The sequence below is a fragment of the Patella vulgata genome, chromosome 4 (genome assembly GCF_932274485.2).
Source record: "Patella vulgata chromosome 4, xgPatVulg1.2, whole genome shotgun sequence".
Taxonomy (NCBI): domain Eukaryota; kingdom Metazoa; phylum Mollusca; class Gastropoda; family Patellidae; genus Patella; species Patella vulgata.
The window spans coordinates 79,311,324-79,330,978 of record NC_065882.2 but is presented as its reverse complement, the minus strand read 5'-3'; the positions used below and the strand labels follow the sequence as shown (position 1 = coordinate 79,330,978).

The window sequence follows — 19,655 nt, the reverse complement described above, 5'->3', positions numbered from 1 at the left end:
ACTGTTGATTTTTTGTAAGAAATATTTCAATAATATATAATATTGAGTTAAATTTTATATACGAAGTACTTCAATAAAATACTGTTCATTTTATGTAAGAATTAAATTTTATTTATATGTCATGTATTGAACATTATTTTGATGTGTGTTGGCATCCCTGAACCATCTAGGAATATGCTGTAACAGGCAACTGTATATTTGACCAGGCATACATGTTCTTCATGAAATAATTAGGGTGTCTGTCTGTCGTCTGTCAGTCCGTCCATTACCCCGTTTGTGATTGAGATATAATAAAGTAACACTGCTTGTGATTGGGATAAAATAGGAGCAGCCTAAGTCTGTGATTGAGATTTAATACAGCAACTCTGCTTGTGATTGATATAAAATAGAGTAGCCTAATAACCCTGTTTGTGATTGAGAATCAATACAGCAACTCTGTTTGTGATTGAGATAAAATAGAGCTATCTAACCCTGTTTGTGATTGAGATTTAATACCGTACCTCTGCTTGTGATGGAGATAAAATAGAGTAGCCTAACTTTGTTTGTGATTGAGATTGAATACAGCAACTCTGCTTGTGATGGAGATAAAATGGGGTAGCCTAGCTCTGTTTGTGATTCAGGTAGAATACAATAACAATGCGTGTGACTGAATCACCACTACTCTACGCTGGACTTGCCTCTCATTCGAGACTGGTGCTGTCTTCTTGCCAGATTCTTGGGAAGGTGGAAACGGAGTTACCCCTCCCCCCACAAGAGGTAAGTCACAAGAGGTGAGGTTTAACGTCCACTCAACACAAACAATGTCATTTCGGGACTAACACATGGTTCAATTTTATTTCAATAATTCGCTTGCGCGTAGGGGTCTTTAGCAGTGGGAGGCAACTGGTTGAACCAGAGAAAACTCAAGAAGTTGGACAGGCGACCTACTCCTTGTCACGTACAATCGAGGAATTTAAACCACGCCAGTTGACTCAATGACAGATCTTATGATACAGCGCGCAAGTCCTAAACGAATGAAGCACATGCTTGGATAACATATGCATGATCGATATGTTCAAAAGATCGATTATGTTTCCTCTATATGCCAAAATATCTCGTATCGCATTGAAAAGTTCTAAATGTAGAACGTGACAAGAAAGATAACTATACAAAATTACCTTCAGAATTTTCTATCCGAGAATTTGGAATTTTTATTGGTAGTTCATTTTTCTGTAGCGATCAAGCCCACCTCCGAATTCTAAATTTCTATACTCCAAGTGACGCAATCGTAAAAAAAAACAAGAACAAACCCCATCGAGAACTTCGCTGTATCGCGTTGATAAGCTCTACAAGTGAAACGGTAACTCTGTAACAAGACGGTCGACATCTAATGAACCGCTATACCTTGAACCCTATGTTGTGCAACATTTCTATCGACTCATAAATTTGAATATCAATTTGATTTTCGAAATATCAAAATTTAATAGCATTTGACAGCATTTGACAATCGAAAAGTGATGAATGTAGAATACCTACACATCTGGAATTCAAGCCTGCAGAGTGGTAACGTGGTTGCTAATTCTCACCAGGTAATAAAGATACCTGTGACTGTTATATATTTAAATTTGAAATTATACAGTATTCTTATGGGCCTTTAAGGCGTTTGCGTGACAGGAACAGCCATGACGATTGATCCGTTTTAACTGCTGCTCGTAGTACAGATAGTATTATGCTTTCTATCACTCGAACTGCAGGTTGTGCAGATAAATATCATAACATAACCAAATTTGATAACATTAGAGAAAAGATTTTAAGAAAGACAAACAAAATCCTTCTGTGGAGATATCTAAAGGTTAGGAAGGGACGGGGGAGTTGAGGAAAGTTTAACCCAACGAAAATTTATGTTATTAATGCATACATGTATATGGTATAATAGCATGTAATCAAATATACAAGATTTAATTTATATTTTATTTGATATAAATATGATATAAGATTAGCAAACAGAATATACATTAAATCTAGTATAACATATAGGAACACTATTATCAAAAAAGTAGAATATAAATTAAATCTAATATAATATATAGGAATACTATTAAAAATACATTATAGGAGATTCAATAACGCGTTGGCAGTTCTCACTATACTAGTTACAAACTAAATAATGTAAAGGCAATTTGCTGAAATGAACCGAGAACCAAGTGATTGAAATTTCAGCCTAGCCTCGATCATCATTACTAAAGTCAATAAGAAAAACAGTATAGTATCGATTATCCATTTAATCGTTAAATCGCGAAGGAAATGTATGCAGTAAATCGGCTCATAATCCACTAAAGATCGCAAGCTAGCGATGCCATGGTCTTGATAGGTTAATTAATTCTAATTAATAATTTAGATAACATTTCAGGCCTAAAGAAAGACCTGGAATAGACAGATTTAGCTCTTGTATAATGTATGTTTAATAAAAAAAATAAGGAAAACAATTAATATAGAAATATAACATATCAAATTATAGGAATACTATTATTAAAAACATAAGGAAAACAATTAATATAGAAATATATCATATAACATTATAGGAATACTATTATTAAAAACATAAGGAAAACAATTAACATAAAAATATAACATATAACATTATAGGAATACTATTATTAAAAACATAAGGAAAACAATTAACAAAAAAATATAACATATAACATTATAGGAATACTATTATTAAAAACATAAGGAAAACAATTAACATAAAAATATAACATATAACATTATAGGAATACTATTATTAAAAACATAAGGAAAACAATTAATATAGGAATGCTATTAATACAAATATAGGGAAACAATTGATAAAAATACAGTTATGGTATAAATTAGGAAATATAATTTAAATTAGATCTAGTATAACGTATAGGAAAACAATTATTAAAAATATAGATCTGTTATAAATTTTAAAATAGTATATAAATTAAATGTAGTATAACCTATAGTAATATTATTAAAACAAATATAGGAAATCAATTAATAACGATATAGACATGGTATAAATTTCAAAATAGTATATAAGTTAAATCTAACATAAAATAGGAATGCAATTAGTAAATAGTTAATACAGTGAGATATAAATTAAAACTAACATAACATATAGAAATACTATTACTAGATAATAAAACATGGGCAAACGGCTGTACGCAATCCTTTGGTGAAATACCACTCTGATATAAATTTTACGGACCAAAAAAGAAGTGACCGGTCCAGCAAAAACAACTCTCGTGACAACAATAACATTCGATGAATAACAAAACGGTCACCATATAGTAAATGAAATGAAATGGGGTTTAACGTCCTACTGTTCTGCTAATAACCTGGGCTAATGAACACGGGCATGCGTCATACAGTGTGCTATGAGGGAAATTTTGCCCGGGCAGCGGCGCTACGGCCTACTCTTATATCGAATTCCAACTGCCAAGGGATCTTTTACGTGCACGCCAATGTGTACACGGGACCTCGGTTTTTTGTCCCATTCGAACGACTATGACAGCTGTCCTTGTCAGGCCCTCCGTTCAATCTCACTGACAAGGGAAAACCGGAAAATCTGGATGAACTTTCTCGGTCAATGCAGGGATCGACCACCCGACTTCCAGGCTAGCGAGCCAGCGTCTTATCCACTTAGCCACGTACGTGATCCCCGTCACCAGATAGTACAACAAAACAATTTGTTAAAAATAACTGATATAAACAAAAGAGAATTGAGGACAGTTTTAACAAGAATTGGCATAAACAGCAAACTCATCTAAATATTCACCAACCGCATCAAAACAAAATTTTAACTGCTCCTGAAATTTACATATAATAATTTACAACATAAAATATAGTATATAGGTATATTGACCATGTGGGTGATCATCATACAGAAGAAATGATTAAATAAGTTTTTATTATCATGCCCAATTGAACAAACCAAAGTAAAAGGACAAACTGTACTGGTTTAATTTAAAAAATATGCCGTTGGATAATCTATTGGTTTAATAAAACAATATATCAATAGAAACCAATACACAGTGTGATCGACTATATGTATTTTAAATTATAATTGATCGATTAGAATAAAAGTACTGTTACAGCCTTGATCGCTGTTAATAACGGTTATTCAAGCACGCTGGTGATTTAATACATGACTTGTTGCCACCTCCGATGGATCATTCGCAAATCTTTACAAAGGGACACCACATAAAAAGATACCACAGTCATATTTTGAAACACAGTTCAAATCATTAACGTGTGGCTTGATTGAATTGTTGCTACAACTGAAAGAATTTATGAATAACTCTCATACGTTTAATGATGACTTATCTTATTTATTTTTGCTACTTATAATTATTAAAGGTCTAAAACTTATGATTACCTATCAGGACCGACAGCAGCATATGGTTAACCTTAAAGAAATGGCAAGCTGGACCTTTACAACATGTAATGTCGTGATTGGATTTATAATACTTACAAAAGATGTTATAATCTGAGGTCTAGAAACTCTTATTTGAACTAAATTCTGTAAAATACTGACATCTTGTTCTATAGTTAATCTTTCTAATATAGCTGCTAGAACACAGAATACACCCGATTTCTCTACACCATTCCTACAAAGTCAGACAAAATGAAAACTGGATTTTAAAATTTCCCCTGTCTTAATACGTTTGCCATCTTTCATTCAAAATCCAGGCATCACAATTAACAACAAAGCTGAACATGTTCACAATGATTAATACACGTGATTTGACCCAATTTACAGACAATGGACTATTATAGGTCAGTATTAAAATAATGTAAACCAACTTACAGACAATGAACTATCATACGTCCATCTTCATTTTCTTGGGACCATGCTTTTATATCTTCTAAGAGAGTAAATATGGGCCCAGCAGAAGTTGGTACCCCTTTCTTTGGATTCCAGAAATTACACTGATATATTTTGATTGTTCGTTGTAGGTTATCCTGATGGATTGAAACAAACAAATTATTTACAGACATGCATGTATACTTTATGTTGATGATTTACAATTATTAACCGTTCTCTAATCTGCCGTATTGGCATAAAATTATGTTACATTTATTTGAGCTAGTATAACATTACATTATATTAATGATTTACAATTATTGATCCTATGGAAGACCAAACAGCTCTTTATTCAGTGTTTTCGGTTCTTAGTTCTTTTTAATTCTTAGTTTTTAACTCATAGTCCCTATAATTCTTATTTCTTCATTTGTTGTCGTATTTCGACATTTATACACCAAAATTAACATTTTTATCTTAAATGTTATATTGTATAGCCATGAAAAGTATTTTTGGTTGCAGACCACAATTATTACCCCGAACGTATAGTTTCTATCATTTATAGTTGTTCTCTCTCTCTAACTCTTTTACCCTTTTGTACGGTCAATTTTGTTGTGGAGTTGTTCTAGGGACTAAGAGTAGGGTGGCCCATGTACTCACAGAAATACAGTCCACCGCTGATAGTTCGAGACTACCACTGAAGCGTGCACATTCGCCGTGCCGAGACCAACTTTCTGACAGTATGATACTATAAATAGCCATGGCACGTGCAATTCTCTACATATCTATCAACTATTACAGCCGTAAAAAATTTATTGTTGACGATTTTGAATAGCAGTAAAATTAAGCTTCTTGGTTATTACAGCAGATTTAGAAATTACGTTCGTTTCATTTTTTAAATCGCTTTATCATTAACTGTACCGTTAAGAGCGGCATCTTTTGGTTTAGTACAAATAATATCTCTGAAACACTCAGGTTAGGCAAGAACATGATACTAGCAGTAGTTTCATTTTACTTTTACAAGCTTCTTAAAACGATTGTTGAGCTACCTAACGTGCTTATTTCTAAATTCAATTTCTTGTTCTAGCTTTCTGTTATGTTTCGTAAAAAAGTAGTCTTGATTATCCCGACCTGTCAATCAGACGTAGAATGGTCGATAGACTGGTTAAGCGAGACTAATTTCAAAACAAGGGCACGTAACCTATCTTTTACTCAAAAGTGTCTGGATGTTATGGACGACTCTTGGAACCAGTTTTCAGTCTATTATTTATACGTGATTAATGGCCATAGCTTATTAAGTACAACATGATCGTTTATTTAGTGACTATAATTGTGTGGAACTGATTTGAGGCTTGGCATATATATAAGCATTGTAGCGTAATTGTCGAGATATATGGAGATATTTATTTATGGTGGGTCACCCTACTAAGAGCAAAGCTTGACGTGACATGGGGATGAAGGGAGGGGGTATTAGTACACTGAAAAAAAACTTGTGTTGGATCTCAACACAAGTACTTGTGTGAAAATTATTCTACACAAGTTATGTGTTGTTTTGCATTGCATTAACACAAACTTGTGTTCGTTTTAATGCATTAACACAAATCTTGTGTTTTTTCCATATAATTAACACAAGTAATGTGTACCGTCAACAAATATTTTTTTTTTTAAATTTGAACTCCATACAAAGTCTTAATCCGGGGGTCCACAAGTAAGAGAAAGGTATTTTTTACTCAGACAATATAGCCAGACAGACTTGAATGCTAATTGGTGTTAAGATGTCTGTAGTTAAAATAAAGTTGGGCCCAATAAACTGGTAGATCAAAGGCCTGTTGAGCGCTCATGCCCGGTGTGATTTTAACAATTGACTCTAAATGCGTTGACAAGAAAATAAGTAAAACTGTTATTGAATGTGATTGGTTGATAAAATCAACGTACTATAGGCTACATTTTGTCTGCGATATCATCTCGGTGGAAGCGGACATTAAATGAAGTGATTTCACACAATTAATTTAACATTTAACAACGTGCTGAAATGATTTTGGAGCAGTGATATGTTTGACAAATGTAAGCTAATGGTCACATAGATTACAAGACCGCAGGTTTGTGAATATTTATATAAAAAAAATAATACCATGTATGTAATTTAGCATCGATATTTTTTCTCTGTATAATATTAGTATTTTGTTTCCTTAAAAAAAACTCCAACAATTTAAACCGGAAGTTCATGTTTATAATATGGCGCGGTCAGGAAAAAAATTTCGGCATGTTATTATCAAATCTGTTCATTTTTTCTGAAATCATGCTTAATTAACATTAGTTGTTCGGCGCTACGATGTTGTTCAAATACTTACATTACAGAATCACATTATGATTAAAGCAGAAACGGTTCGACTTGAACCAGCAGGTAAGAATCTGTTTTGAAATTATATCTTGGGAGGTTGGATTGGCGTTGGAGACCCGATTGGCGGCCATTTTGATTCTTGTTTCATGATTTTTTTTATATTATAACGATTTTGCCAACAGTAGATATAAACGCGGGCACAGACTAGAAAAAAAATCTTTTTACACTTTTGTGTTAGTTGAATTGTAATCTAATTTATGTTTAAAAAAACAACCTTAAATCTAATAAGCAGACGGAAGATATGGACGAACAACAAGAAGAAGTTATGGAGGTCCCAACAACTGAACCTATGGAAGTAGAAAAATCGTTTACAGCCGAAACCCGATACGATGTGCCAGTTCCGGTTATGGAGTCCTCCATCTCAGACGATGCCGACGTTAGTGTCTTCTGCGACGAAGAACCCGTAGTGGTGTATCACTATAAACCTCAGAATGCCTCGTTCGGCATTTCTGTCCAAACGAGGCAAAAACGTGTCAAAATTTTTGACCCGATTTTGCCTCGTTGTAACGAGGTAAAAAAAATACCTCGTTTCTCTGGAGTTCCAAAACGTGTTTTTTTTTAAATTGCCCTGTTTTTGAAACGAGGTATTTTGTTCAGAACGAGGCTGGGTAAAATTGCCTCGTTTACTAAACGAGGTATTTTATCCAAGATAATTATTAGCGGTATTTGCTGTCAACAAATAGAGCCATACAAATAATGTTAGGACCATCATGTGACCAATTGCAGGTCTACAAATTTTATTATTTATTTGGGACATGATATTGTTCATAGTTATGGCTTACTACACTGGAGTTCTATTATGTATAATAAACGCTTCCCGAGCGAAACAAAACATAACAATGTCACGTGACAATATTACATATGGCGGATACAAGCGTTCTTTGATTACATGCTGTTTGGTTTGATTATTAAATAATACGGCAATCTGTATATATGGGAAAAGGAGAATGAATTTCCCCAAATCCAAAACTAGATGACTGGAATATTTATTGAATGGAAAGTAAATATTTTATAAACAAAAATATTCGGATTTGCAGTATCCTAGCTTGGATGGATTTGTGATTTGAATCTCGACCTCAGTGTTTTATACATTTTATTATAAAATTGTAATAAATGTTTTACATGAATGAATAAAATCTACAATTTAAAACAGTACAATAACATTGTGATTTGACGCTCTACAAATCACTAAGAGTATAACAATTGCTTGTTGAAAAAGCGTTAATAATATGTTTTTTTCCATTTATTATTTTTTAAAAATATATTCAAAAAGAATGCGTCTTTTACAGATTTCAATATAACCACAAATGGTTGATTGTTTTAATGCTAAGATAAGTATTAATGGTTTGTATTTGAAAATCAAATTATATAAGCGAAAAATAGTAAGATACATTATGTATATCTTAAAACACGCCCTTCTCAGTTACTACTTCGGCGAATATCGTTTGATAATTTAGATGATCAGAATTAAACACCGTTTTGCTATGTTATTATTTTTTTATGATTGGGTGGGGGTATACTTAATTAGGGGATTGGATTGAAAGATTATAGCTACCATCTTATGGAGACATAATGTGTGGTGCATTTACGGTCTTATAAAGCTCTATTCTTACATAAAGAATTCTTGATTCGCACGGAAGTGTTTTAGCCGTGATCATTTTAAGTCATGCTTATGCCAAGATCTGGGTAAGTGTTAATTTAACTAGATATCAGAAAAGTACCACGTTTTCATAAATGTACTCTTTAGATAAATTGTACAATATTTATCAGTTCACTAGTTACAATAAAATCATGCATTATAGCTATTTTTATTTATTTATCCCTGGTGCTTCAAATTCAATTTAGGGTGCCTCAACATATTTAAAAATATGTTTTAAAGCTTTAGGTCATTTTATTATATCTTTCTACCATAAATAATAGCCCAAATTTAGGTATACCAAAAGTTAAAGAAATATAAACAGTTTTTGAGTCATTCAGATATGACTGCCAAAATTGTCACCAACACACATGTCGTGTTTAGGCTAAAATCTAACCAGAAAAGTATTGTCAATACATAATAAAATATATATTGCATTAATCAATTCCATTCCGCAATTGGTTTGTCTTAAACTCGTCATTTGTGTTCATGGGCATCAGGGTCGAGATGGCAACGTTATATGTTTTATTCGTCTAATTTACTATAAAACATCATTCGGTTTGCCTCACGGGTTAACGGCATATTAATAGCTTTATTCACTGAGATGGTTCCTTTACTTATAGTTTATTTTTCGAATTGCTTTTTGTATTTATTTAAATGGAAATATTAACAACATTCTATAAGTCAATCCACGAACATACCCAATTTCAATATTTGCGTGTTGACCTTTAACATCACACTTAGATCCTGTACGCTTTGTGTCTTACAGTCAATACATGTCATGAAGAACTCTTTAGACATAATTTCGTTTATAATACTTTACTCGTTTCTATTGAGTTGTTTAGCAGAAGTAACCCATGACAACAATATGTTGAGACGACTACGTAACAGAATAGGACGATTCAATGTTATTAAAATGACACAATGACAATTTTAATTTTATTACCAACCCTTTCACGATATTTGAATGAAATATCTCACACAGGGTGTTAATCTGTTTTCAGTTTCTATTCCAATTCAATAAAACATTTAATACATGTCTTGGCTTGATTCATTATTTACAATTTAATACGTTAATCGTGTATTTTAAATAATACAGTTCAAGAGATCAAAACATTTCCGAATTTATACATTCAACATTACACGTAGACCTAAATGTATTTTTCAAATACGTGTATAAACATTTATATGCAATATATTATAAACAGATATGCTATGAGTTGCCATTATCTTTATTATTCGACTGGAAAACTCCTGTCATTCACTCTGTCGTTCGACTGATCCATCATTCACGTTGTCATTTCCGAGTCTGAAATTTGGGGTATAGGGGTAGCTCGGACCGGGGAGTAACATAGGCCAGGTGGCGTTAGTCTACCACTTCCGGTTTCGGAGTTATGACCCCCGAGCGAAGCCGGGCATTCTTCTAGTATATAAATAAATATATAAATAAATCATCTTCATGGTCATCATCATCGTCATCATCACTATTTAACACCAATCATCGTCGCCTGACAATTACCTTATCTATTCAAAGCGCTTGTTTAGTTTTAAATACTTGTGAACTTTACTAAAACTCACTTTGTTGAACGGGTTACTTTCGTTGGTATCGCCATATAGGAACGCTTTTGTATTTATGGATTTAAATGGGAGGGTATTTAATGTTGAGATACGCTGAGACGAATAATTTGGGCAGTGCAGAAAATAATGGTCGCTGTCTTCTTGAGTATGACCACAACTGCATGTCGGGTTATGTGAAATATGCATTAAAAATCTATGGAAGTTTAGAGCACTTTTACAATTACGAAGTCTGGAATGTATAATCTGAAATTTACGTTCTCCATAGTAACATCTTACTGACATCAATAAATACAAAAATATGACTAAGTCGAAAGTCAACAAGACGGTATACAAGCCAAAATGCAAGTCGAAAATAAGAAATTAGGAAAAAAAACGAGGGTAGCTATTATCGCAGTGTATTATTTCTTGATTTCCTATTTTCGAGTCGATTTTGGCTTGAATAGCGTTGCTGTCGCCTCACATTTTGTCGTAACTGCTACTTTTCGACTTTCGTGTTTTGGTGGCGAAAAGTAGAAATTAAGAATGGTAGGCTTCTATAGTTAGGCGTTTGTATATATGACTGTATACTTGACACATGTACGACGTGAATGGCTGAATGGCCGGTAACCAAATATGTTATTGTGAGTGTTAAACGACATCGTAATTATTTTATATTTTGCAAAAAAAACAAACAACAAAAAACAAAACAAAAAAACACAAGCCGTGATTGCCATTACTACAATACGGATTACAAAATATACTTTGTGTTCAATTTTATATTTTAATACTGAAGACAGGGCCGGACTATAAATGAACAAGGCGGATCCTTTTGGCTTATATTGAGTAATTATTGCAACGTGTTACAGTTGAAAGTTCCAAAGCATTTTCACATTCCATGTCCGATAAATTTAATCATCATGCAACTACTGATTGGTGGGTCGTCGAAACATTTAGATGCATACATCACAGCACCGTGGTTAAGACAACTTGCAATTGAACTAGTTTTATTGTTGTACACATAATGAAAGAAACTGTGTTATTTCACAGCTGAATTCTATGGTAAGAACCGTAGAACCACCTTGTAGGGAATAACTTTTAAACTTTAACACCCTATACACACTCTGCCAGCGGCATCTTTGACCCACACTCTCTTAAAATTAATCCAAACTTTAAATCTTTCAACGGTTTAACAAGAAGGTGCTAAATATTTCCATTTAAATAAATACAAACAGCAATTCGAAAAATAAACTATAAGTAAAGGAACCATCTCAGTGAATAAAGCTATTAATATGCCGTTTACCCGTGAGGCAAACCGAATGATGTTTTATAGTAAATTAGACGAATAAAACATATAACGTTGCCATCTCGACCCTGATGCCCATGAACACAAATGACGAGTTTAAGACAAACCAATGGCGGAATGGAATTGATTAATGGAATAAAATATTTATTATGTATGGACACTAAGTTTTATGGTTAGACTTTAGCCTAAAAAAACATGCGCGCTGATTACAATTTTGGCAGTCATATCTGAATGGCTCTTTAACTTTTGGTATACTTAAATTCGGGCTATTATTTAATATATATATTGATCAACAGCGGCGATAAAAATCATTAGTCTCGACAATGACTAGTTGTCAGTGAAAGTCTCTCAGGGGAGCCAGGCGGCTCTGTGAATAAAGAGCTGGCTTGAACGCCTCGTGTTCATTAGCCTGAATAGTGAAGGAATGCGGGTCATTAAACCCCAATTTCATTTCATAAATCACTCGGCTCAATAGTGAGCTACTCGGGTTGGTTAGATCCACGCCTTAATGCATATACAACCAATAGAGAAATGGGTCAAATATGGCGACAATGATCAACTTGCTCTTCTTCTACTAAATTAAAGATTCGTGTGGAGATTCTGTCGATATAATCATATATTTATATCTGCTCTTTCTTAAAATGGAGACGGTTAGTAAAATGGTCTTCTTTACGTTCCTAAATATCAGTATGACCTTAGTGAATACCGCACGATTACGATCCGTTCCAGACTGATAACTTTACGTTCCTAAATATCAGTCTGACCGTAGTGAATACCGTACGATTACGATCCGTTCCATACTGATACCTTAATTATAGGCTAATTATAGAGCCTTCAATTTCAAACACATTTTTATTATCATATGCTCTTATTTTTTTTTCATCATTATATGATTAACATTTCCTAAACTTTACGATTTTCAACTTTTTTTTAAAATAATAGTCCATCTCTGAGACAACAAAAACGTAAATAAATGGAAGATAAAAGCAAGAAAGACAACCCTAATAAAGGAGTCAGGACTAAGACTAGTAATTATTTCCCCTTATTTCATGATTGTCGAATGTAGTGCGAGTTATAAATAGACAATTTTTCCCTTAATTTTTTTCTCCCCTCTTCCTGCATTTTTGGGTTGACTTTTTGGTCTAGAATTGGAGAAAAGGGATCAAATTTGCAATTTCATAGCAGTTTTGGGTAATACTGATGATATTACAGCGGAGGGATAGGGGGTGTAAAGTGTCTTTCTGCAGAGCAATCATTGTGTCGGAAGTGAGATTTTCACCCCTGTCAACTTCAAATCCGTGTAGCAAAAAATCTAAACGGTCAACCCCCCTACAAAATTATGATAAGGAGATTGCCAAATGTTGTCCCCATTGTGCCTATAAAGATTGGAACCAACGGAATGTTGAGCAAACAGCTACAGCCTGTGATGTTACAGTCATTTAACATTGAAGTCAATGGGCAAATAATTGCTAGTCTGACCCCTGATGATATAAAGAAGCATGGCCGACTCGGGATGTTGATATTTTTTCAACGGCTTATTTCCTGAAGTTTTGAATGGAAAGTGTCAGAAATGGTAAGAATACTGCTTTTTTATTGCCCAGCAGTAAGTTTTTTGACTATTTGGTATCAAAATAGCCATGATTGGCCTTAATATTTAGACCGAACCTCAAAACATGGCATCTACCTTTGAGATTGGCTTAGACTTATGTGACACTCAAGGTTTACTTTTTTACTGATTGTTAACTGGTTTCTTTTTGGAGGGCCAGTGACGGGCTGTTCGCGAGAAATAAAGAGGTTTATTTCTATTTCCAGTTGAAACCATATTTTTTTCTTATTTTCTCACTGTTTTTTATTGCATATTTATCCCCAGCCTCCTATCATTTCAGGTGCCAGGGCAATGTTTCATAGAGTGGAATGATTGACCTCAACACAAGTATTAAAAAAAAAAGAAGCAAAACAGGTGAGATAAATGTGCATTTCATACACTTTAAGAAGTACATCCAACCTCATCCCCACTTCTGCTGACGAATAGTAATGGGCTGGAAATTTGGTACTGCACAGGCCTGTCTTCTCCCCTTGACATTTAACTGAATGACAGAATTTCACATTTTGGCCATTTTCTGGATGTCAATGACCATTTCCCTGGATAGTATTCGCCCCAGAATTCTCATTCTCATCCAAATTTAACATTTCAGGTCTACATCTCAAAACCTGATCTCTTCCTGGACTGGCTTTAGGAGAACGATGATGCATATCAATTTCATCCCTGATCTCTATGACACCTGTGGTGGAAGTGGAGGGCAAATCGTAATCAGTTTGGGTTCCAGCCCCGAGGACCTCTGTAAACTTTGCTTTTTGGTGATGACTTAATTTCCGAGCTTGAAAAGGACGCTTGTGTGTTTATCATGGCCTCTCATATTGGAAGATATCATTAATGGCTTGTGTGTTGATCGACGGTTGTGCATATCTCTTGGTCAGGAAAGTTGTAGGCACCATCGCCATTGTAAATCATTTGACAGGCCCGAGTGAACGGGGCGACCTATGATTGGTCAGCAATGTATCAGATTCCATACCGGGGGGGTGGGGATGAAAAAACTGTTGTAGTGTTACATAATCAGATTATTTCAACTTACTTATCCTGTGGAAATACAGCTATATAGGAGATATTTTGAAATTCATAGGCACTGCATGTTTCAACATTTTAGATTTGACCACAATCTGGCACTTGAAACTATGTTAACAGAGAAAAACTGTGTGGTTTTCGATGAAAGTGTTAAAAGTCTAATATTGCATCATGATTACTGTTTTAAAGTATTTTCGTGTTTGATTTATATTGAATTCATCTCATCTTTTTGAAGAATGCATTTATGTTCAAAAATAAAAATGTTCTGTGGAATTCAAAATTCATGTGCTTTTAAATTATCAGATTCCAAACTGGGGGGTAGGGATGAAAAAGCTGTTGTAGTGTTACATAATCAGATTATTTCAACTTACTTATCCTATGGAAATACAGCTATATAGGAGATATTTTAAAATTGATAGGCACTGCATGTTTCAACATTTTAGATTTGACCACAATTTGGCACTTGAAACTACGTTAACAGAGAAAAACTGTGTGGTTTTCGATGAAAGTGTTAAAAAGTCTAATATTACATCATGATTACTGTTTTAAAGTATTTTCGTGTTTGATTTATATTGAATTGTATTTAGAAAACGGAGGAAACCGAATGACCCAGCGAAAAAACTCAAGAGATTGGACAGGCGACTCTACTCCTTGAAATTGAAACCATGCCACTTAACACAATGACAGACCCTGTGATTTCATGCGCATGCATTACCTACTAGACCATTCCCCCCAGCCCCACCCCATATCGAATAAAAGTATGACTTATTTCAAATATGATATTTACATATAAAGAAAGTAGAGAGACTTCAATCTTACTAGAAAAATACTAGATTACCTGAAATGAAATGGGGTTTAAAGACAACGTCCTACTGGTCAGCTCCGACTGGTCTAATGCATTGTGCTAAGTGAAAATGTTTGTCTGGGCAGCGACACTATGGCCTACTCTCATACCGAATTCAAACTGCCAAGAGAACTTTTATGTGTACGCCAATGTGTACATTGGATCTCAGGGGAAACCACTCTGCAAAATCAAGATGAGCTTTCTCGGTCAACCCCAAGAGATAACCTGTGGCCTCCATGCTAGTGTGCCAGCACCTAATTTACTCAGTCACCATGGCCGTCTTCTAATTACTGCGACAGTGAAACCATGTGACAAACAAGGATTATTAAGATAGACTTTTACGGCTTGGTAGTTCCTTGGGATTAAAACTTTTGATACATATAGATACATTAGTTTCAATTTCATATCACACAGTTTGTATATATGGTAAGGTAGCTTTAATCGTAAATTACATATCATGTATTTATTTTTGCAGTTTCAATATTGGATGTATATGCAAATCACCCAGAAAAAGATCATGTAATAACAAAAGAAATTATAAAAGAAAAAAAGGAAGAAGAAATGGCTGGAAAAATTGATGATAGAGCAGCTTTTTCTTGGTGGGTAACTATTCAATTCTAATAGAAAAGATTGTTATGCTATTTTGAAATCTAAAATTCAGTTTAGTATAGTAAAACTGTACACGTCATGTATGAGCAGAGACAGAATCTTAGTTATATGTAGATATCACTGTCTCATCTGTGGCAAAGCAAACCAACACATGAAACAAAACAAATGTAATTAAAGTAACATTTTTTTTAATTAATCAAAACTGTCTAGTCAATTTAAGCCAACTAATACATTGCCATTTTTTTTTCAGTTACCCACCTCGGAAGATCAAGTTGGAAAGGGCTATTGATATTGTGGAGACGTTTTCTCACAGATCTTGCTTATCAGACAAAGACTATGTAAGTACCATGCATATTTGCTTTTTAAATCAGGAACTGGTTCTATACACTTGGTGGGGGGGGGGGGGTGGATGGACGTTAAACCCCATTTCTCTCTCTCTCTCCTAAATATTGAGATTTTTGTTTACTTTTAAACTGCATATATTCAAGGTATCAGGAGCTTTTTATGGCTCCCGTACAATTTTATAAACATGAAGGACTGTACCTTTTGAATATTAAGCCATCAAATTATTTTATAATTTTGAAAATGAAATGAAATGGGGTTTAACATCCTACTGTTTTGCTCATAAATTGGGCTAATGAAGACGGGCATACGCCATACAGTGTGCTATGAAGGGAATTTTGCCCGGGCAGCAGCGCTACAGCCTACTCTTATATCGAATTCCAATTGCCAAGGAATCTTTTATGTGCACGCCAATGTGTACACGGGACCTCGGTTTTTCGTCCCATCCGAACGACTAGACAGCTGTCCTTGTCAGGTCCTCCGTCCTGTATCACTGACAAGGGGAAAACACGCAAAATGTAAGTAACATATATATTTGTATTTTTAATCAGGAAGTACTTCTATACACTTGCTTGGTAATCTAGTTATTCTTCTTGGGGCAATGCCTAGGACTCTGCTGTTTCAAGTACTTGGCATGCTTGATTTTTGCCAATCACATCCATTGATTTCCTTCAAGTTGCGATAGGCCCTACATGTATGTGTATTTTTACAGTAAATAGCAGTAAAATAATGATGGACAGTATTTTACTTTCAAATAGATTTCAGTAGATTTTAAAGGGTAATATCCAATTTGTTGTCAATGGAAATAAAATAAGAATGGGTCCAAAAATAATTAGACATTACGCAAAGTTGAAACCAAATAGAGACTCGGTCTCGATGTGGCAAAAATAAAATGTTTATTTAAACGTTGTGAACCATAGAAAGTATTCTTATCTCCTACTTTTTATTTTTGTAGGCTGGAACACCATTGAAAGAGTATTTGCTGTATGATAACAACAGGAAAACCCAAGCATCAATTTATTTTATACTTCTGGGAAAGAATGCATTTGACCCAATTTTTAAATATTTATTTTTTGTTATTAATGTTAAATTTTCTTCCAAAACACAATTAGATTTTAATTCTCTTCAGAAATGTATGTATAATATAGCAAGTAAAGTGGCATATAAATCACTTAGAATTTGGTCAGAAATCATAAAGTATTTAATAGGCATTACTAGAAACCAAATGTAGATCAAATACACCCAGAATTACAAAAAACCTTGACCTACATAAAGGTGACTTTCCCTTGCTTATGAAATGAAATACGGTTTAGTATCCTACTTTTCTGTGTTCTTAGAGTGATTCTGCCCTACACCCTACTCTTATATCAAATATTTCAACTGTCAAGGGTTCTTTAACGGGAACCCGGGGGGGGGGGGCAATGATTAACACGCACACATTTGATCGGGAAGTCTGTCATTGAGTCAAATAATTCAATTGTCAAGGCTTCTTCTAAGTGAACGCAGTGGGGATGGTTTCGATTCCGGGAATGGGGGAGGGGGTGGTGGATGGCCGAATGGTAAGCATGTGCGTGCGGTATCATACAGCCTGTCATTGAGTCAACTGGCGTGGTTTCGAATCCCCGGTTGTACGTGACAAGGAGTAGGGTCGCCTGTCCAATCTTGTGGGTTTTCTACGGGACCTACGGTTTCCTCCCACTGTTAAAGACCCCTATGCGCAACGAATTATTGAAATAAAATTAAACCATATGTTAATCCCGAAATGACCTAGTTTGTGTCAAGTGGACGTTAAACCCCATTTCTCTCTCTCTCTCTCTCTTTCGATTCCGGGCTTGTACCCAATTATCCCTTGCCATATCCAAGACTACTGACAAGTGGGAACTATGCCGGAAAATCCAGTTGAAATTTCTCGGCCAACACCTTATACTCACTGAACCACTGTGGCTTATGACTTGTGATTGTATATAAATTTTTTGTACATATGATATTTTTTTATTTCAATCCTGTAATCTTGATGCTTTGCTTCTTTTATTTACAAAATATTCATTTTGTTTGGGTTTTTTTAATGAGGAAAAGGTTTTACATCATTTTATTACTCCTGCAAAATAGTGCATTTTTCTTTTGTTAGTTTTCTGTGTATATTAGTTATTTCTATATGTCTCACAAATCACTTGTAGTGTGATTTTGTAGCACTTTTCAGTTTTTGAAATTGTTTCAATTTAGTGCATAATTAATCTTAGTGCTTGGTTTGGATGTTATTAAATTTAGATATTATTTGAATTATATATTTTGGAGTATGGGGTAGGGATACTGTGTACATATCTTTATATTCTCAGTTCTTGTTTTGGGGTAAAGAACAATTTATATAGCTATTTTATATTTTGTGATAGGTAAAGTGTGTGGGGTTAAGAACAATTTAAATAGCTATGTTATATTTTGTGATGGGTAAAGTGGGGTGTGTGTGTGTGTGTGTGGGGGGGGGGGGGTCATTATATATAACACAATATAATTAGTATTAGAATTCTCTGTTTTTCTGTTAACATTTCAAATATCTATTTAGTTTTGATGTATTAATTTACTTTTTCCAATGATTTTATGAATAAATAATAATCTTACAAAAACAAAAACAAATTTTGTTTCCTTCTTTTATCAAACTTTACAGGTCTAACAGAGCAAAGAGATGGGTCCTGCATAAAAAGGTTGCTATACTGTATATAAATTGGGGAAAAACACAACACAAGTTTTTGTGGATGGTTATACACAAGTTTGTATGAAACCACACAAGTTTCAGAAATTTCAACACAAGTTTCAGAAATTTTAACACAAGTTTCAAAAATTTCAACACAAGTTTCAAAAATTTCAACACAAGTATTGTGTAGATTTTCACACAAGTTTCAACACAAGTTTGTGTTGTTTGATAAATTTTAACACAAGTTTTGTGTTGTTTCAACATTTAACACAAGTTTTGTGTTGTTTCAACACAAGTTTGTGTTGTTAAATAGAGACACCATACTTGTGTTGAAAACAACACAAGTTTGTGTTGTTTCAACACAAGTTTTTTTTCAGTGTAGTTTATAGGTGGAAAGATAAAGGGTTTGGTTCAGTGATATGTACGGCAGATAATTACATGTTTAGTAGTATGATATTACAAACGTGTGTATCTCAACAATTTCCACAGTCATCTCCATACACGCTTTGGAGTAAGATATATTCGTTTCTGCTGGAAAGTGTTCAGCTGAATGAACATTTGGCGACAAGATGGAAACTCGTACAGTGAAAATAAATGATAATAAAGACCACATCGACGACAATGGTGGACTGCCTCCTATAGAAAATGGGCTGGACATGAGATCAGTGGTCTCATATGAGATTGGTGCATTTTGTACCGTTAGCACGCGGTGGGGAGCGCACAGCCCAATTAAATGTGGAGAACAGCTGAAGCCGGGCTAAAATAACACAATCAACAATATGGTTAATACAATTTCATGTGTTAGTCCAATTTCTTAGAATACTCGTTTGACTAACATTGA

The 19,655-nt window shown here is 34.2% G+C and overlaps 1 protein-coding gene and 1 long non-coding RNA gene across 7 annotated transcripts in view; one reads left to right on the top strand and one right to left on the bottom strand.

Moving 5' to 3' along the window:
- Positions 1-1,162: 1,162 nt before the first annotated feature.
- LOC126819345 (receptor-type tyrosine-protein phosphatase epsilon) overlaps positions 1,163-19,655 on the bottom strand; it is a 41,240-nt gene continuing 22,747 nt past the window's right edge. For all 4 annotated transcript variants that reach the window (XM_050547329.2, XM_056100517.1, XM_050547328.2 and 1 more), the window contains 3 exons: positions 4,817-4,971; positions 4,481-4,616; positions 1,163-3,815 (listed from right to left, as the gene is read on the bottom strand). In XM_050547329.2, coding sequence (XP_050403286.1) covers positions 3,741-3,815; positions 4,481-4,616; positions 4,817-4,971 — 366 coding nt within the window. In that variant the 3' untranslated portion in view covers positions 1,163-3,740. The remainder of the gene's footprint in view (positions 3,816-4,480; positions 4,617-4,816; positions 4,972-19,655) is intronic.
- On the top strand, positions 12,242-17,366 carry LOC126819388 (uncharacterized). Of its 3 annotated transcripts, XR_007679593.2 has the most exons (6): positions 13,188-13,280; positions 13,594-13,667; positions 13,903-15,088; positions 15,650-15,773; positions 16,034-16,121; positions 17,081-17,366. It is a non-coding gene; the product is annotated as an uncharacterized LOC126819388 (long non-coding RNA). The 3 variants fall into 3 exon arrangements; XR_007679591.2 differs by lacking the exons at positions 13,188-13,280; positions 15,650-15,773; positions 16,034-16,121; positions 17,081-17,366 and adding an exon at positions 12,242-12,357 and having other exon boundaries at positions 13,903-15,625; XR_007679592.2 differs by lacking the exons at positions 15,650-15,773; positions 16,034-16,121; positions 17,081-17,366 and having other exon boundaries at positions 13,903-15,625.